The sequence below is a fragment of the Salvelinus namaycush genome, chromosome 20 (assembly GCF_016432855.1).
Source record: "Salvelinus namaycush isolate Seneca chromosome 20, SaNama_1.0, whole genome shotgun sequence".
In the NCBI taxonomy this organism is placed as follows: Eukaryota; Metazoa; Chordata; class Actinopteri; order Salmoniformes; family Salmonidae; genus Salvelinus; species Salvelinus namaycush.
The window spans coordinates 27,391,489-27,410,736 of record NC_052326.1 but is presented as its reverse complement, the minus strand read 5'-3'; the positions used below and the strand labels follow the sequence as shown (position 1 = coordinate 27,410,736).

Sequence of the window (19,248 nt, the reverse complement as noted above, 5' to 3'; positions counted from 1 at the left end):
TTGCGTTCACGTTGTCATATTGCGTCACGCGGTTGCTAAACTAGCTAATTGTCACGTAATCCCTTTTTAAAAGTCAGGGTATGAGTCGAGAAACCAGCCTATTTCCTTGAAGTACGCTATGTCACGAGTTGAAAGCTATACTATACTATAGAGAACAAGTTAATTATCTCACATCTCTGAAAATAATGGTAATGTTAAACCACTAACATTGAGTGGCTGCTGCCAACATACTGACTCAACTCCAGCCACTTTAATAATGGAAAAATGTATGTAAATTTTCTTTCCACTCGACACTTTAAACAATGCCACTTAATATAATGTTTACATACCCTATATTACTCATCTCATATGTATATACTGTACTCTATACCATCTACTGCATCTTGCCATCTTTATGTAATACATGTATCACTAGCCATTTTAAACAATGCCACTTTTATATGTTTACATACCCTACATTACTCATATCATATGTATATGTAACAGTATAACTTTAGTACGTCCCCTCGCCCCGACCTCGGGCGCGAACCAGGGACCCTTTGCACACATCAACAACAGTCACCCACGAAGCATCGTTACCCATCGCTCCACAAAGGCCGCGGCCCTTGGGGCAACACTACATCTAGGTTTCAGAGCAAGTGACGTAACTGATTGAAACGCTACTAGCGCGTACCCGCTAACTAGCTAGCCATTTCACATCCGTTACATATATACTGTACTCTATACCATCTACTGCACCTTGCCTATGCCGTTCTGTACCATCACTCATTCATATATTTTTATGTACATATTCTTCATCCCTTTACACTTGTGTGTATAAGGTAGTTGTTGTGAAATTGTTAGGTTAGATTACTCGTTGGTTATTACTGCATTGTTGGAACTAGAAGCACAAGCATTTTGCTACACTCGCATTAACATCTGCTAACCATGTGTATGTGACAATTAAAATTTGATTTGATTTAATGTTGTGTTTTTGAGCAATCGTTCAATTGACTCCTTGGGGGAGTGTTCTTGTCCAGAATCGCCCAGAATGCATCGCGCGGCCCATTGACGATAATTGGGGAACGTACACGATGGAGTTCTTTGGCTGTTTGAAAGTTCATTCATTCTGGCGTGAACGATGGACTACTAGAACGTAAACCTAAATCAAGGAGTTTCTTCGTCCGTCGTTTCTCGAATAGCTAGCTTACATTTATTGTACAAATAAATAGTATTTGTATTGCAAGCTCTAGCTTGAGTGAATCAGAGTTGCCTGGATGAAAAGTACAGTAAATGCCAATATGATAAAGGCAAACGGATGGAACGTACCACCAAATGCCCCCGCGTGTATGGAGAAGCATTTGGACTCGGCGCAGTACAGGGGAGGTAAGCAAAGTCACAGCTAGTGTGTGATGCAGCCTTGTGTGGTAGTTAGCTTCCAGACACATGGCTATTAGAAAGGGCTAGCTAACTACCGGCACAGCACGTTGTGTTGTCGCAGAATAAAGTGTTATATTGTGGACGTGTAAATCAGCCACTAAGACAAAAGTCATAACCTATCGAATTTACATAATTAACAGCAAAAACACACAGTAAAAGCATGTTTGTTCTAAGGTAAAATGTACTGTAGCTAGCAAGCTATTGTAGCTAACTTGTTATTTCGAAGAGAATGATAATTTATATTTCTATAGCGCTTTTCATAACAACCTCAACGCGCTTCAATGGTGCGTTACTAGTTCCTCTAACGTTATCATATTGCAAGCTAGCTAACGTTGGACATAATCTAACAATTATAGCTTGCTAGCTATGCTAAATAACCTGCCACCCTATCCTATGGCACTTCAGCACAGGCACAAGACACCATATGATTCAGCTATTGACATTTTTCTATTTTCTTCCCATAGATGGCACCCTGTTGCTGGGGGCCTCCAGTCTGACAGGCAGGTGTTGGCAGGGCTCCATCTGGGTCTACTGTGATCCCAAGCAGTCTCCCAACGAGGGCTTCTGCAAGGCTGGTGTCCAGACAGAGGCAGGCATCACAGAGGCAAAGTGGGTTTCGGAGAGGGGTATCCTAGTTGCATCTGACTCTGGTAAGTAGGCATGACAGTAATCATTACTAAATGCATATCATATTCTGCTGTAAATAAGGCTGGTCTAAAGTGAGGGAAATATAGTTGTTAAAAGTACAATGATTACATTTAATTCAGGCCGATATCATCTAGATTATTTGCGAGCTATACAAAAGTGTGGATGCAATGTGGTTTGACTGGTGTTGTAGGTGCTGTTGAGCTGTGGGAGCTAGCAGAGGATGAGAGTCTGCTGGTGAATCGGTTTGCCAAACTCGAGCATGATCACATCGTTACCAGCGTGAGCCCTGCTGGGTCAAGCCACGCCATCAGCGGCAGTATGGACAACCGGTCAGTAGGGGGCAGTCTCTATTTGTGTCTCATTCAGAGTATGTGAGCGAGGAGCGTAGTGTGACCAATTTGACTGAAGCGTTATGCGATATTCCCGAAGGCTGGAGCGTTGGCCTTCTCGCCCACTTGTAATTTCAATCCAGTAAGAGCTCACGTCACAAGCTCAGGGCTTTCCTGGCCAAGCATGCATTTGTAGTTTACTTGTGCTGCGGTAGCCCCTTGCTTTAGCTACTAACATGGAGTTCACTTAATATTTTCATAAAGAAACGGATAAAACACGGGTGCAAAATCAAGGTGAGTTACAAAGATGAGGACCAAGCGCAAGAGGGAGTGCAGTGATGGTGTCCAACTAATAAATCAAATTTTAATGGTCACATACGTATATTTAGCAGATGTTATTGCGGGTGTAGTGAAATACTTGTTCCAACAGTGCAGTAATATCATAATTCATAACAATACACACATCTAAAGTAAAATATATATAAATATTATGACAAGCGATGTCGGAGTGCCATTGACTAAATACAGTAGAATATAATACAATATATTAGGTAGGGGGGGGGTAGGTAACAACGTCTCCACCCCGCTGATCCTCAACACTGGGCATGCACGCCTCCAACTCAATCATCAAGTTTGCGGACGACACTACAGTGGTAGGTTTGATTACCAACAACGCCGAGATGGCCTACAGGGAGGAGGTGAGGGCCCTCGGAGTGTGGTGTCAGGAAAATAACCTCACACTCAAAGTCAACAAAACAAAGGAGATGATTGTGGACTTCAGGAAACAGCTGAGGGAGCACCCCCCTATCCACATCGACGGGACAGTAGTGGAGAGGGTAGTACGTTTTAAGTTCCTTGGCGTACACATCACAGACAAACTGAATTGGTCCACCCAAGCGCCTCTTCAACCTCAGGAGGCTGAAGAAATTCGGCTTGTCACCAAAAGCACTCACAAACTTCTACAGATGCACAATTGAGAGCATCCTGTCGGGCTGTATCACCGCCTGGTACGGCAACTGCTCCGCCCACAACCGTAAGGGCTTTCCAGAGGGTAGTGAGGTCTGCACAACGCATCACTGGAGGCAAACTACCTGCCCTCCAGGACACCTACATCACCCGATGTCACAGGAAGGCCATAAAGATCAAGGACAACAACCACCCGAGCCACTGCCTGTTCACCCCGCTATCATCCAGAAGGCGAGGTCAGTACAGGTACATCAAAGCAGGGACCGAGAGACTGAAAAACAGCTTCTATCTCAAGGCCACCAGACTGTTAAACAGCCACCACTAACATCGAGTGGCTGCTGCCAACATACTGACTCAACTCCAGCTCACTTTATTAATGGAAATTGATCAAAAATGTATCACTAGCCACTTTAAACAATGCCGCTTTATATACTGTACTCTATCATCTACTGCATCTTGCCATCTTTATGTAATACATGTATCACTAACCACTTTAAACTTTGCACTTATGTTTACATACCCTACATTACTCATCTCATATGTATATACTGTACTTGATACCATCTACTGCATCTTGCCTATGCCGTTCTGTACCATCACTCATTCATATATCTTTATGTACATATTCTTTATCCCTTTACACTTGTGTGTATATGGTAGTAGTTGTGGAATTGTTAGGTTAGATTACTCGTTGGTTATTACTGCATTGTCGGAACTAGAAGCACAAGCATTTCGCTACACTCGCATTAACATCTGCTAACCATGTGTATGTAACAAATATGATTTGATTTATATACATATGAAATTAGTAAAGCAGTATGTAAACATTTATTAACTTCTACTTGGTCACAATCCCGGATCCGGGAGCACCCCCATCAGTAAAAAAGCTGACTAGCATAGCCTAGCATAGCGTCACAAGTAAATACTAGCATCTAAATATCATTAAATCACAAGTCCAAGACACCAGATGAAAGATACACATCTTGTGAATCCAGCCATCATTTCTGATTTTTAAAATGTTTTACAGGGAAGACACTATTGTTTTCTATTAGCTAACCACGATAGCAAAAGACACAACTTTTTTTTCCCACCATTTTTTCCCTGCATAGGTAGCTATCACAATTTCGACCAAATAAAGATATAAATAGTCACTAACCAAGAAACAACTTCATCAGATGACAGTCTGATAACATATTTATTGTATAGCATATGTTTTGTTAGAAAAATTTGCATATTTCAGGTATAAATCATAGTTTGACATTGCAGCCACCATCACAACTCTCACCAAAGCAACTAGAATAACTACAGAGACCAACGTGAATTACCTAAATACTCATCATAAAACAATAGCAAACCACACAAAAGCATTGATTCAAGCCAACAATAGCGATAACGAATAAACCAGCAAAAGATATCAATTTTTTCACTAACCTTCTCAAACTTCTTCAGATGACAGTCCTATAACATCATATTACACAATACATATAGAGTTTGTTCGAAAATGTGCATATTTAGCGGCACAAATCGTGGTTATACAATGAGAATAGTAGCCAAGCTGCCAACAAAATGTCGGGAGAAATCTTGGGAGGCACCTAATCTAATCAGTAACTAATAAACTTGACTAAAAAATACAGGTTGGACAGCAAATGAAAGATACATTAGTTCTTAATGCAACCGCTGTTAGATTTTTTAAAATTAACGTTACTACGACATACAGCGTGCGTTAAAGCGAGACCGCACCGAAATTAATGGCGGAATAGTATTTTTACATTTTCCAACAGAACAACGAATTAACATCAAATACTTCTTACTTTTTGATGAGCTCCCATCAGAATCTTGGGCAAGTTGTCCTTTGTCCAGAGGAATCGTTGCTCGGTTGTAGATTGTCGCCTTCAACTTTGGAATTAGCAGTAAACATTAGCCATGTGGCGAAGACGTGTCCAACTCACTATAACGCAGCACTAAGAAATATCCGAAAATCGCAATATACTGATATGAACTGATATAACTCGGTTTAAAATAACAACATTATGATGTCTTTAACACCTATATCGAATAAAATCAGAGCCGGATATATCTAAGGCCTATAACGGGAGCTTTCCAGAACGCAATCCTGAGGTCTGTCTTGCGTCATGGCGAATGATGAAAAGACTGGACCCCACGTTCCCAGACCCTTTATATGGCCTCAGATCTGCCTAGCAACTCCATTCCAATTCTCACTATTTGCTGACATCTAGGGGAAGGCGTATGCAGTGCATCTCGACCAATAGAAGACATGCAAATTAATAAACTGACCTCAGAACAGCCTGCCTGATTTCAGATTTCTCACTTCCTCACAGGAAAATTGCTCCAACTTGAGTTCTGTTTTACTCACAGATAACGGTTTTAGAAACTAGAGTTTTCTATCCAATAGTAATAATAATATGCATATTGTACGAGCAAGAATTGAGTACGAGGCAGTTTAATTTGGGAATTAAATTTTTACAAAGTGAAAACAGCACCCCCTATTGAGAAAAGGTTAAAGTGACCAGTGATTCCATGTCTATTTATTAGGTGCAGATTTAAGTAACTGGGTGGTAGCCGTCTAGTGATGGCTATTTAAGTCTGCTGGCCTTGGGATAGAAGCTGTTTTTCAGTCTCTCGTCCCAGCTTTGATGCAGCTGTACTGACCTTGCCTTCTAGGTGGTGGCGGGGTGAACAAGCCGAGGCTCGGTGGTTGATGTCCTTGATGATCATTTTGTCCTTCCTATGACATCAGGTGCTGTAGGTGTCCTGGAGGGCAAGCAGTGTCCCCCCTGGTTGTGCAGACTGCACCACCCACTGGAGAGTTCTGCGGTTGCCGCAGTTGCTGTTCCAGGCGGTCATACAGCCCGACAGTATGCTCTCAATTGTGCATCTGTAAAAGTTGGTGGTTCTTAGTGGCCAAGACAAATTTCTTCAGCCTCCTGAGGTTGAAGAGACGCTGTTGCGCCTTCACCAGACTGTGTGGGTGGACCTTTTCAGATTGTCGATGTGTACGCTGAGGAACTTGAAGCTTTTCACCTTCTCCAATGTGGTCCTGACGGTGGATATGGGCGTGCTCTCTGCTGTTTCCTGAAGTCCACGATCAGCTTCTTTGGTTTGTTGACGTTGAGTGAGAGGTTATTTAACTGGCACTACTCTCCCAGGGCCCTCACCTCCTTCCTGTAGGCTCTCATCATTGTAGGTAATAAGGCCTATAACTATTGTCATCTGCAAACTTGATGATTGAGTTGGAGGCATGCGTGGCCACAGTCATGGGTGAACAGGAGGGGGCTGAGCACACACCCTTGTGGGGCTCCTGTTTTGAGGATCAGCGAAGTGGTGCTGTATCCTACCTTGACCACCTGGGGGTGGCCCGTCAGGAAGTTCATGACCCAGTTGCACAGGGTGGGTTTCAGACCCAGGGCCCCGAGCTTAATGATGAGCTTGGAGGGTACTATGCTGTTGAAGGCTGAGCTAAAGTCAATGAACAGCATTCTTACATGGGTATTCCTCTTGTCCAGATGGGATGGGATAGGGTAGTGCGACGGCATCGTCTGGATCTATTGGGGCGGTATGCAAATTGAAGTGGGTCTAAGATGTAAGGTAGAGGTGATATGATCCTCAACTTCTTAGGGGTACCCCCCCTTCTCAATTTCCGCCTAAAGACATACCCTAATCTAACTGCCTGTAGCTCAGGCTCAGAAGCAAGGATATGCATATTCTTGGTATCATTTGAAAGGAAACACTCTGAATTTTGTGGAAATGTGAATTGAATGTAGGAGAATATAACACAATAGATCTGGTAGAAGAAAATACAAGGAATTAAACATACGTTTTCTGTTTTTTATTGTTGCATCTTTCAAATGACCAAGAACAGCCAAACATGCAGATAGGATGCTGTGGATGATTTGAATGAAGAACATAAGATGGCAACAATAGCTGAGCAAAGTTTTAGACAGAACTTCAAAAATGAGCGAGCTACATGACATTGAGCATGAAGTCACCCAGGTGTCCCACACAAATGTACCCAAATGTACAAGTGGCCGAATTGGTACAGTGATACATTTTGAAGGAAAGAACTATATACAAAATACATAAATGCTATTCTAACACACCCCCAAAAAATAAATATATATATATATGAAAAAAATAATTTAAATAATAATAAACAAACAAATAACAAGGGTAACTATTTACACATTTTCTATTTACAATATTGTATATTTTATAAATGGATAAATATTCTGAAGACCCTCAGTCCTCTACACAATATTGTGCTGCTGGTGCCATGGCCCATAGCAGTCTATTTCTGCTGTAAAGCAGAGGCTTACTGAACAGGTGGTGCAGGTGATGGGGTATTTCCTGTGACAAAGCGCACAACGACGTCTCCCTAATGTGCCCTTTTTGCCCTGAGGCACATTCATGCCTGCAGAGATTAATCTGGGCAGGTGAACACCACTGGTTGGAGCAGAAGGTACTGCAGTGGACTTGCTGTAGCTAGCTAGATGGGGGGCTGTCTCTATCAATCAATTTCCTCTATAATTTTGGTTAAATCTCTATACCTAGGGCCTCCCGGGTGGCGCAGTGGTCTAGGGTACTGCATCGCAGTGCTAGCTGCGCCACCAGAGTCTCTGGGTTTGCGCCCAGGCTCTGTCGCAGCCGGCCGCGACCGGGAGGTCCGTGGGGCGACGCACAATTGGGCTAGCGTCGTCCGGGTTAGGGAGGGTTTGGCCGGTAGGGATATCTTTGTCTCATCGCGCTCCAGTGACTCCTGTGGCGGGCCGGGCGCAGTGCGCGCTAACCAAGGGGGCCAGGTGCACGGTGTTTCCTCCGACACATTGGTGCGGCTGGCTTCCGGGTTGGAGGCGCGCTGTGTTAAGAAGCAGTGCGGCTTGGTTGGGTTGTGCTTCGGAGGACGCGTGGCTTTCGACCTTCGTCTCTCCCGAGCCCGTACGGGAGTTGTAGCGATGAGACAAGATAGTAATTACTAGCGATTGGATATCACGGAAATTGGGGAGAAAAGGGGATAAAATGTTTTAAAAAAGAAAAGAAAAAAAAATCTCTATACCTAGACGTTGTTTTAGCTTTTCCTGATTTATTCGCCATAATTTAAATATATAAACTTGTTAAATGCTATTGAATATGTACTGCTATGCGTTACACTCGTGGCTCCGTCAAGTAGGATTTGCAATGGCGAATGAACCTCTTTTACGCCAGAGTTTACGACAAAGGTCTTCAAACGTATAACCATTACATATTGCCGTTTACCTCAGCTCATTGGCTATCTTCCAAGCTAGATTTCAAGATGATCAGTGGTCATTTGGCCAAAATACAGTCAATCAACGATAGACCGGTCCTACCATTGGTGCGCAATGAGGTCATTGATTGGTGTCTTCAAATGTATGGTTGTGTTAGTAACAACCAGAGGATTGCAATGAAACCAACCATGACTGGATAAACGTTTGTTTAGTGTGTGTAATTACCACGAACGCTTCGTCCAAAGTTGAATGAGATGGAAATCACGACGCAACCGGTTTACAAATGTTTCGTGTTAGGCTATAAAAATTGATTTTATCAAACAAAACGAACATTCACTGTGTAGTTAGGACACTTGGCATTGCCACCAGAGGAAGATCTTCAATGGTAAGAGATTTATTTTATTGTTATTTCTGACTTTCGTGACGCTAATGCTTGGTTGGAAAATGCTAGTAATACTTGTGTGTGTGGGGCGCCGTCCTCAGAAAATCGCATGTTTGCTTTTGCAGTAAACCTTTTTGAAATCTGACACAGCGGCTGGATTAATAAGACGTTCATCTTTTGAATGATTTAAGATACATGTATTTACAAGAATGTTTAATACAACGAATGGTGTATTTAAAATGTTAGCTCTCTGCAGTTTCACCGGATGTTGGCCTGGTGGGACGTTAGCGTCTCACCTACCCTAGAGAAGTTAACTAGCCTCTCAAAGCACTTCATGATGACAAGTGAGTGCTATGGGGCAATAGGCATTTAGTTCAGTTACCTTTGCTTTCTTGGGTACAGGAAATGTTACTCACGTCGGCCATGGAGAACCAGATCACACAATCCTTGGGAGTGGGCCGCGTCGGTTGCAATATGTTGTCCTCAAAGCGGGCGACTGTTTAGCTTGTCCTGGAGCAAGACGTCGGTGTCCGGACATTGCCGGTTTTCCCTTTGTAATCTGTGATTGTCTGTAGACCCTGCCACATGAGCCATTGAATTGCGACTCCACTCTCTCTACTGACGTTTTGCCTGTTTGATTGCCTTACGGAGGGAATAACTACACTGTTTGTATTCAACCATATTCCCAGTCACCTTGCCATGGTTAAATGCAGTGGTTTCGTGCTTTCAGTTTTGCACAAATGCTGCTATCTATCCATGCTTCTGATTTGGGTAGATTTTAATAGTCAGTGGGAACAACATCCGCTATACACTTCCTGATGAACTCAGTCACTGTGTCGATGTATACATCAATGTTTTTCTAAGCGGCTACCCAGAACACATCCCAGTCCGCGTGATCAAAACAATCTTGAAGCGTGGATTCCGATTGGTCAGTCCAGTGTTTTCACAGCGGAGAAGGTAGTGGGATTCGAAATGGTCAGTGATCTTTTTATTAACTTGGCTTTTCAAAGACTTTAGAAAGGCAGGGCAGGATGATATAGGTCTGTAACAGTTTGGGTCTAGAGTGTCACCCCCTTTGAAGAGGGGGATGACCGCGGCAGCTTTCCAATCTTTAGGGATCTCGGATTAAATGAAAGAGGTTGAACAGACTGGTAATGGGGGTTGCAACAATGGCGGCGGATAATTTTAGAGAGGGTCCAGATTGTCTAGCCCAGCTGATTTGTAGGGGTCCAGGTTTTGCAGCTCTTTCAGAACATCTGATCTGGATTTGGGTGTGGGAGAAGCTGGGGAGGCTCGGGCAAGTAGCTGCGAGGGGTGCGGAGCTGTTGGCTGGGGTTGGGGTAGCCAGGAGGAAAGCATGGCCAGCTGTAGAGAAATGCTTATTGAAATTTTTGATTATCAATGCAGTGGGCAGCTGGGAGGAGGTGCTCTTGTTCTCATGGACTTTAGTGTCCCAAAACTTTTTGGAGTTATTTTTTTATATTTTTAACCTTTATTTAACTAGGCAAGTCAGTTAAGAACAAAATCTTATTTTCAATGACGGCCTGGGAACAGTGGGTTAACTGTCTTGTTCAGGGGCAGAACGACAGATTTGTACCTTGTCAGCTCAGAATTCGAACTTGCAACCTTTCGGTTACTAGTCCAACGCTCTAACCACTAGGCTACGCTGCTGCCCCAATTAGAGCTACAGGATGCAAATTTCTGTTTGAGAAAGCTAGCCTTTGCTTTCCTGACTGAATGTGTGTATTGGTTCCTGACTATTCGGGGACTATTCGATGCAGTCCGCCACAGGATATTTTTGTGCTGGTCAAGGGCAGTCAGGTCTGGAGTGACCAAGGGCTATATCTGTTAGTTCTACATCTTTTGAAAGGGGCATGCTTATTTAAGATGGTGAGGAAATTACTTTTTTTTTTAAAGACCAGGCATCCTCGACTGACGGGATGAGGTCAATATCCGTCCAGGATACCTGGTTTAGGTCGATTAGAAAGCCCTGCTCGCAGAAGTGTTTTGGGGAGCATTTGACAGTGATGAGGGGTGGTCGTTTGACCGCGGACCCATAGCGGATGCAGGCAATGAGGCAGTGATCGCTGAGATCCTGATTAGAAACAGCAGAGGTGTATTTGGAGGGCAAGTTGGTCAGAATAATATGAGGGTGCCCATGTTTACGGATTTAGGGTTGTACCTGGTGGTTTCCTTGATCATTTGTGTGAGATTGAGGGTATCTAGCTTAGATTGTAGGACTGCTGGGGTGTTAAGCATATCCCAGTTTAGGTCACCTAACAGAATGAACTCTGAAGATAGATGGGGGGACAATCAATTCACATATGGTGTCCAGGGCACAGCTGGGAGCTGAGGGGGGTCTATAACAGGCGGCAACAGTGAGAGACTTATTTCTGGAGAGATTCATTTTTAATATTAGAAGCTCGAACTGTTTGGGCATAGACCTGGAAAGTATGACAGAACTTTGCAAGCTATCTCTGCAGTAGATTGCAACTCCTCCCCCTTTGGCAGTTCTATCTTGACGGAAAATGTTGGGTATGGAAATCTCAGAATTTTGGGGGGCCTTCCTAAGCCAGGATTCAGACACGGCAAGGACATCGGGTTTGACGGCGTGTGCTAAAGCAGTGAGTAAAACAAACTTAGGGAGGATGCTTTTGATAACATGCATGACACCAAGGCTTTTTTGATTACAGAAGTCAACAAATGAGAGTGCCTGGGGACACGCAGGGCCTGGGTTAGCCTCCACATCACCCGAGGAACAGAGGTGGAGTAGGATGAGGGTACGGCTAAAGGCTAGCAAACTGGTCGCCTGGTGCGTTGGGGACAGAATAAATTGGAGCAGATTTCTGGGTGTGGTAGAATAGATTCAGGGCATAATGTGCAGACGGGTATGGTGGGATGCGGGTACAGTGGAGGTAAGCCCAGGCACTGCGTGATGATAAGAGAGGTTGCATCTCTGGACATGCTGGTTATACTGGGTGAGGTCACCGTATGTGTGGGAGGTGGGACAAAGGAGATATCTAAGGCATGTACAGTGGGACTAGGGGCTCCGAGGTAAACTAAAACAATGATAATTATCCTAAACAACGATATACAAGGCATATTGACTTTTGAGAGAGACATAAAGCAATCACGTGTTGATTGGGAGAGCTAGCTAAGTCAACAACGGGTAAGACAACAGCTAATCAGCTAAGTCAACAACAACAGGTAAAATGGCGATGAATGGGCAGAGGTTCGGTTAACCTTTCTGGACTACCCATCCCGGATCCGGGATCATTGTCATCAGAAACGCTGACTAGCATAGCCTAGCATAGCGCCACAGGTAAATAATATAATATCATGACATCACAAGTCCAATACAGCAAATGAAAGATAAACATCTTGTGAATCCAGCCAACATGTCCAATTTTTTTAATGTTTTACAGCGAAAACACAACATATATTTATGTTAGCTCACCACCATATCCAAAAAAACACAGCCATTTCTTCACAGCAAAGATGGCTTTCACAAAACCCACATGGAGATAAAATTAATCACTAACCTTTGAACATCATCAGATGACACTCATATGACATGTTATACAATACATTTATGTTTTGTTCGATAATGTGCATATTTATAGCCACAAATCGTGGTTTTACATTGGCGCCATGTTCAGAAATACATCCAAAATAGCCAGAATAATTACAGAGAGCAACGTGAAATACAGAAATACTCATCATAACTTTGATGAAAGATACATGTTGTACATATAACTAAAGATACACTGGTTCTTAATGCAACCGCTGTGTTAGATTAAAAAATGTACTTTAGTAAAAAGCACACCGTGCAATAATCTGAGACGGCGCTCAGCCATTCTCCGCCATGTTGGAGTCAACAGAAATACGAAATTACATCATAAATATTCCCTTTGATGATCTTTCATCAGAATGCAGTGCCAGGAATCCTAGTTGCACAATACATTTTTTTGTTTTATAATGTCCATTACTTCTGTCGAATTAGCAACTTTGGCTAGCATGTGTAGTACGTGTCCATACACATTAGCGCAATGAACGAAAACTTCAAAAAGTGTTATTAAAAGTGGAATAAACTGGTCAAACTCAGTTGAGAATCAATCTTCAGGATGTTTTTCTCATATATCCAATAACGGCCCAAACGGAGCATTTCTTCATGTCTATATGACTCATGGCAAACAAGGACATCACATGCCGAGAGTGCCAGTTCCTGGCCACGCAATCTGCCTGACCACGCACTCCAATAGCTCTCATCCGGCCCCACATCATGCTAGACTCTTCATTCCACGTTCTACTGCCTGTTGACATCTAGTGGAAGGTGTATGAAGTGCATACAGATCCATAAATATAGGAGATTTGAATAGGCGTTGACTTTCAGATCGACCCATTTCAGATTTTTCACTTCCTGTTTGGAAGTTTGCCTGCCATATGAGTTCTGTTTTACTCACAGATATAATTCAAACAGTTATAGAAACTTCAGAGTGTTTTCTATCCAATAGTAATAATAATATGCATATATTATGATCTAGGACAGAGTAGGAGGCCGTTCAATTTGGGCACCAATTCATCCAAAAGTGAAAATGTCGCCCCCTAGTCTTAAAAAGTTAACTACACACAGGGCCTGAGTTCGGGGCTAGGTCCGACAGATAAACAAAGTGGAGTACCGTGATAAATGAACAGTCCAGCAGGCATCAGCTATGTAGCCAAGTGATCATAGGGTACAGTGTACAGCAATAGATGAAACAGGGAAGCCGCTAGGTAGTCGTTACTACACTAGCACGCGGGAGACACAGCGTTTTAAAGTTAGCAGTCCGGGGTAAGCAGAAGCGTCTGCTCCGTCGTCCAGCAAAGGCCGGTTGAAGGCACAGCTGATGGAATCACGTCTGCAGACAAGTCGTGGTGGTACGGCGGGGCGCTGTGTCGACGAAGGGACCGGGCCAGATGGCGAAAGAGGTATTGTAGTTGTGGGAACAGCTGGCTACCTTCTGATGAACGTTTTGGCTATAGGGTCTAAACAAAATTGCGGATCCGTGTCACAATGAGTGAGGCGGGTTACCGGAAGGTATATTTAATTTAAAAATGGAAAAAGAGATTGGAATATATACAAAAGATGAAAAATACAAAAAGTAAATGAGAGGACAACAAACCACGTCTGCACTGCTACGCCATCTTGGTGTCTAGTTTGAGAAACCGATGCCTCAAGTCCTCAACTGGCCGACATTAAATAGTACCTGCAAAACACCAGTCTCAACGTCAACAGTGAAGAGGCGACTCAGATGCTGGCCTTCTAGGCAGAAAAGAAAAGGTCATGTATGCATGCAAACAATAGGCCATAATTGATTTTGGCCCAGTAGGCCTGGCATATTCCCACTTTCAAAGACCTTTTCTGTTTTGATTGGGTTATTTTGCCTAAACCTTTAGGACTACCTATAGAAAAATGAAACTTGCAATGCCACTGGGGACACTAACACCCTTTTGGCCACTCTTGCCAGGCAAGTGTGGAGAGGATATTCTCCGCTGCTGGCCGGCTCTCCAGACACCATCGCGTGAGCCTGGCCAGTCTGAGGCTTCAAACTCGTGTTTCTAAAAATGAGACTTTTTTTTAGTTTTTATTTCATTTTAAGTCAGTCACAGCCTATATGTGCCGTTTATAGACTAATGATTTAATACAACAAAATGTTTAAATGCTGAGCACTTTGTCCCTACCAGCCTATTGTGTCACACTCAAATGCTTCACAATTTATTTATTTGTAGTCTATAGCCTTGAAATAATGAAAATATAGCCTAAATTAGTTTGTTCCTTGGGCTCCCTGTCTGGCTCCTGACATATTTAGTATTTATTTTCTGTTTAATGACATGTATCCTATTTTAAATGAGTTCTTCTTACATTCACCTTTTCATGTTTATTAAAATACTTTTCATTAATCATATGGTTTGGGTTCAATACTTAAACCAAATAACCAAATGGTAGGTCCAAGTAGTCAAAAAATAAATTGGTGTTGGTTCAATTGTGATTAATGAACGGAGCGAATTTGTTTTCCTTGTGAGTGAGGAGTGGTTGGAAAGGTGGAGCACCTGAGCGGTGTGCAAGCAACGCTCCTTGAGTGATGAGTGGGATCAGACCGCTCAACTCCGCTCACATACTCTGGTCTCATGCAAATTTTGGATTAATGGTATGACAGACCTAGGCCCTCAGTGTAACTGGCCTGGCTGTGAGTCTATTTTGACAGCTGCAGGTAATGGGAGTGTTGTAGCTTGGTTTGCATTTCCTGGTGAAGATATCATTTTAATGCTGTCATAGGCCTAAGTCTTGCTCAGTTCTTTCTCTTTTCTACCTGCTGCAGAATCAAAGTCTGGGACCTTATTCAGGGGGAAGTGGTCAGCACATATAATGGTAAGGAAACTATACCTCATCTCTGTATTTTGAGCTGCACTATGTCTTAACTGGTGAACATGTCAGTGGCAGTTTCTCATGTTTCTATAGCTTGTGTATTTATTTAACTGGATCGGTCACCTGTTCCACAGCTCACTCGAAGCCAGTCACTTGTGTGTCCTGCAATCCATCCGATGACTCCCTCTTCCTCTCATGTGGCCAGGTAAGAGCCAAGACTAATTAGAGGGTTGTCTGTTTTAATTGGTTCAGTTTGGAATGTGGCTTTTCTATTGTGTGATATGAAGCTAGATACAGTAGGTTGTAACTTACTGAAAGGAGAACCTTGTAACTGTATGAAATGTGTTAATGCACGGTCTCCTCTCATTGATGTCTCTCTCCCTTCCCCTTCCCTCAGGATGGTCGTCTGTTGCTTTGGGACAGGAGGAAACCCACCAAACCAGCCTCTAGATTAGGTGAATAGAACAAGTCTGAACTGCAGTCAGCTAGGCAGCAGGATTTTCACGGGGCCGAGATGCATAGTCTTCTGTTACCAATGGATTGACAGTGACATTTTATCTTGGCTTGTCAGTGGTTCATGGTTTTTAAGGTAGCCTTGGATTCTGTTGTCGAAGTGTATATCCTTGAGTAACACAATCTTATGAATTGTGATAAATGCAGGTCGGGTCACTGCAATAGGAACTCAGAACAACATGTTGTTGAAAAACAGGATTGTTTGGAAAATATGGTTTAATTTTCCAAATGTATTAAGCAAACTTTTCCAGCGACCCAAGTAATTTCAATAATTGTGTGTTGGGACAATTCTGTGTTTTTTATAAATATCCACTTCAAAAGTATCTAGACTTCTGCAGCACACCAATTACCCATTCGTTGTGTTCAAAGTGCACATGCAATACATGTAAATAGTGGAAATCAAAAACATGTACATGGTCAGGTGTGTCCAACCATGTTGTCCAGTGCATGTTGGTGATTTCCCAGCTGACTTTGGAGATTTTATCATGTCTCAGACGTAGAGCCCAGCTGTTGTCCTACATCAGTAGCCTGGCATCCCCACCGCAGGACCACAATCGCCTACGGTAAGGACCAGTGCTACATTTCCCATGATGCATAGTGGTCCAAGCACATTGTTCTCAATGATTGATCTGCCAGGCTTTAATGATATGTTTGTTGATAATGGTGTTTGTGTTGATTTAGGCGATGAGCTGGGACGAGTGACTCTGAAGGACTTTCAGGGAACAGAGCCTGGCCAGACACAGAGCACCCACAGCCGCAGGGTCTGCGGCCTAGCCTTCTCATCACACAGGTAAACACCAACTCACACATCTACAGCAGTCAATGGTTTGTCAGACTAAACTAACACAATGATCTCTTACCTTCCAACACAGTGCCCCCTTGCTTGCCTCAATCAGTGATGACTGCACTGTTGCTGTGATGAACTCCGAGCTTAAGGAAATGTAAGTGTCTATGTATGGGCTGTTTACAATTGCTCCCTAGTTCATCCTTTTGGCTTGTTAACTCGAGCTATGCAATAAAATGGTGAAAATAATGTATTTGTACCCAGTCTCTCCAACATGTGGCTCTACTGCTCCCCTCCAGGTTGAGAGACAAGAGGCACCAGGACTTTGTTCGGGGTGTCTGCTGGGCCCCTGGCGGTTCTGACACACTGACCACCGTGGGCTGGGACCACCAGGTCCTCCACCACGTCATGGGACAGGATGTACCCACCACTGGATACTCCACGTCCCCACTGTAGACCCACCACCCAGCCTGGGTCAGGAGAGGGGGGAGTTGTAAAAGTATGGTTTTGTGGGGGAGAATTTGAGGGGTTGGCATGAGGGTAGAAATTGTCACCACCGGAGCAGAGCAGTATTAAGATGGTTTTCCTAGTCTAAGTACCCCTGGCCATAGTGGGTTATCTTTCCAACTGATTTGTTAAATCATGTGTGAAGGTAGTCAGCGATAAACAAAGTAAATCGGGATGTTTTTCGCAACAACTGAGGGAATCAAGAGGCTACACATCTCTGCTGTTTTGGTCCAGCAGTGATCACATTGCAGCAGCGTGAAGCGCACATGGACCTACATTTCTGGGGAGTTCAGTCTTGTGTTGCATATTTTCTGTTCATGGCAATGTCATATGCTGAGTCTGTTTTAAGGTGTATGTTAACCACTTTTTGGACATCACCTTTGTTTTGCAGTTTGTAGGGAAATGAACAGAGATGGATTGTTGTCTAGTTATCATGAGGGGTACTTTTAGACTTGGGTTTGGGAATGCTGCCAAAGGCAATGGTCATCTTTAATCTAATGAACCCATCTGATCACGCTTATACTCCAGTGAGTCCAACCCCATGTAACCTTTGTTTACCCACCCTGGGGGTGCTGTATTACGTGGCATGTACGCCAGTCTGAGAAGTGGGAGCCACTGGCTCATTGGATAGCAAGATTGTGGGTTAATTGGACTCAATTAAACCATGGCTCATCCAAGCATTCTGAAATCACACTAGACTAGAATGACCTGGTTCAAGTTGTAACCATAATCAATACCATGGGCAATTTGTTTTCTAAATTAATGAATCATTTCTGTAAATCTGTAAAGTCCTTGACTTCATTACATGGCTTATTTGTCCCAATGTGATTCCATATTCTTCCCCCCCTTGGCACTTTCTTTTGTTTAGATGGTCTCGTCTCATGTGTGCCAGAAACAGAAAGCACAGTTGACGGTTTAAATCCACACAAGGCTGCTCCTTGGATTGTATGTACAGTACATGTCTGGTGTTGCTTTTTGGAAGTCCAAGCAGTGCTACTTAACTGACTTAATCTACTTCTTTTTCCATCCTTGAATAAAGTATGTCTGATTACTGTATAGTCATGAGTTGCTTTTGGTTTTCCAAGCACTTGAATGTTAACTTTTAGTCCTCTGTAGGAAATTATTCTCAGACAATTTGGTAGAAATGAATTAATTTAACTTTACTACATTTTAATATCACAGGTAAAACAACAATACAAAGGAGTGGCCTGTGCCCTGACCTTTGCACTGGTATATTTGGCCTAATTCAATGTTTAAAACCAGAAATCCAGGGAATGCAATCCAGGGTAATTATAGTTTCTGAATGTGGTGGCTTTTGTGCCAAATCATTCTAAAAGGACTTGGAACATGCCAAAGTTACCAAAAATCAGATGGTCATGTCAACTTGGACTCGTGTCAGGAGATATCAACAGCCTTGGATAACTACATTAATAACTGTTTATTTTTGTATAAATGAGCAGCTTTAGTAATGACAGACACAATGGCAAAAGTAGCGTGCAGGGGCATGCCTCTGCATTTATTTGAACTGCTTAGGTTTTAAGAACGTTCTACTCAAATTAATAAATTAAATTGACACCATCTGAAATATAATTTTCAGGCAATGTTTGTCCACTCAATTGTCCAGTGTAGAGTTCGACAGATTATGATTTTTCAACACCGATACCGATTATTGGACGACCAAAAAAAGCCATTGACAATTACAACAATACTGAATCAACACTTAACTTTATATAATACATCAATAAAATCAATTTAGCCTCAAATAAATAATGAAACATGTTCAATTTCATTTAAATAATGCAAAAACAAAGTGTTGGAGAAGAAAGTAAAAGTGCAATATGTGCCATGTAAGAAAGCTAACGTTTAAGTTCCTTGCTCAGGATATGAGAACATATGAAAGTGGTTCCTTCTAACATGAGTCTTTAATATTTCCAGGTAAGAAGTTTTAGGTTGTAGTTATTATAGGACTCTCTTTATACGATTTGTATTTCATATACCTTTGACTATTGGATTTCTTATAGGCACTTTAGTAT

General features: G+C 42.7%; 1 protein-coding gene across 1 annotated transcript; it reads left to right on the top strand.

Annotated features, from left to right (window-relative positions):
• The first annotated feature begins 1,049 nt into the window (after positions 1–1,049).
• On the top strand, positions 1,050–18,271 carry LOC120065179 (methylosome protein 50-like). Its single transcript, XM_039015961.1, has 10 exons — positions 1,050–1,365; positions 1,884–2,069; positions 2,258–2,396; positions 15,365–15,414; positions 15,546–15,616; positions 15,809–15,866; positions 16,419–16,487; positions 16,606–16,714; positions 16,797–16,865; positions 17,008–18,271. The coding sequence occupies exons 1-10, from the start codon at positions 1,257–1,259 to the stop codon at positions 17,162–17,164; spliced, it is 1,017 nt and encodes a 338-aa protein (XP_038871889.1). The 5' UTR covers positions 1,050–1,256; the 3' UTR covers positions 17,165–18,271.
• The last annotated feature ends 977 nt before the right edge of the window (positions 18,272–19,248 follow it).

Bases quoted from the DNA above. Each gene is read 5' to 3' on its own strand.
- LOC120065179 (XM_039015961.1), top strand. From the start codon at position 1,257: ATGAAAAGTACAGTAAATGCCAATATGATAAAGGCAAACGGATGGAAC. The intron at 16,488-16,605 runs GTAAGGACCAGT...GTGTTGATTTAG, and splicing joins CAGGACCACAATCGCCTACG to GCGATGAGCTGGGACGAGTG. The intron at 16,866-17,007 runs GTAAGTGTCTAT...GCTCCCCTCCAG, and splicing joins AACTCCGAGCTTAAGGAAAT to GTTGAGAGACAAGAGGCACC.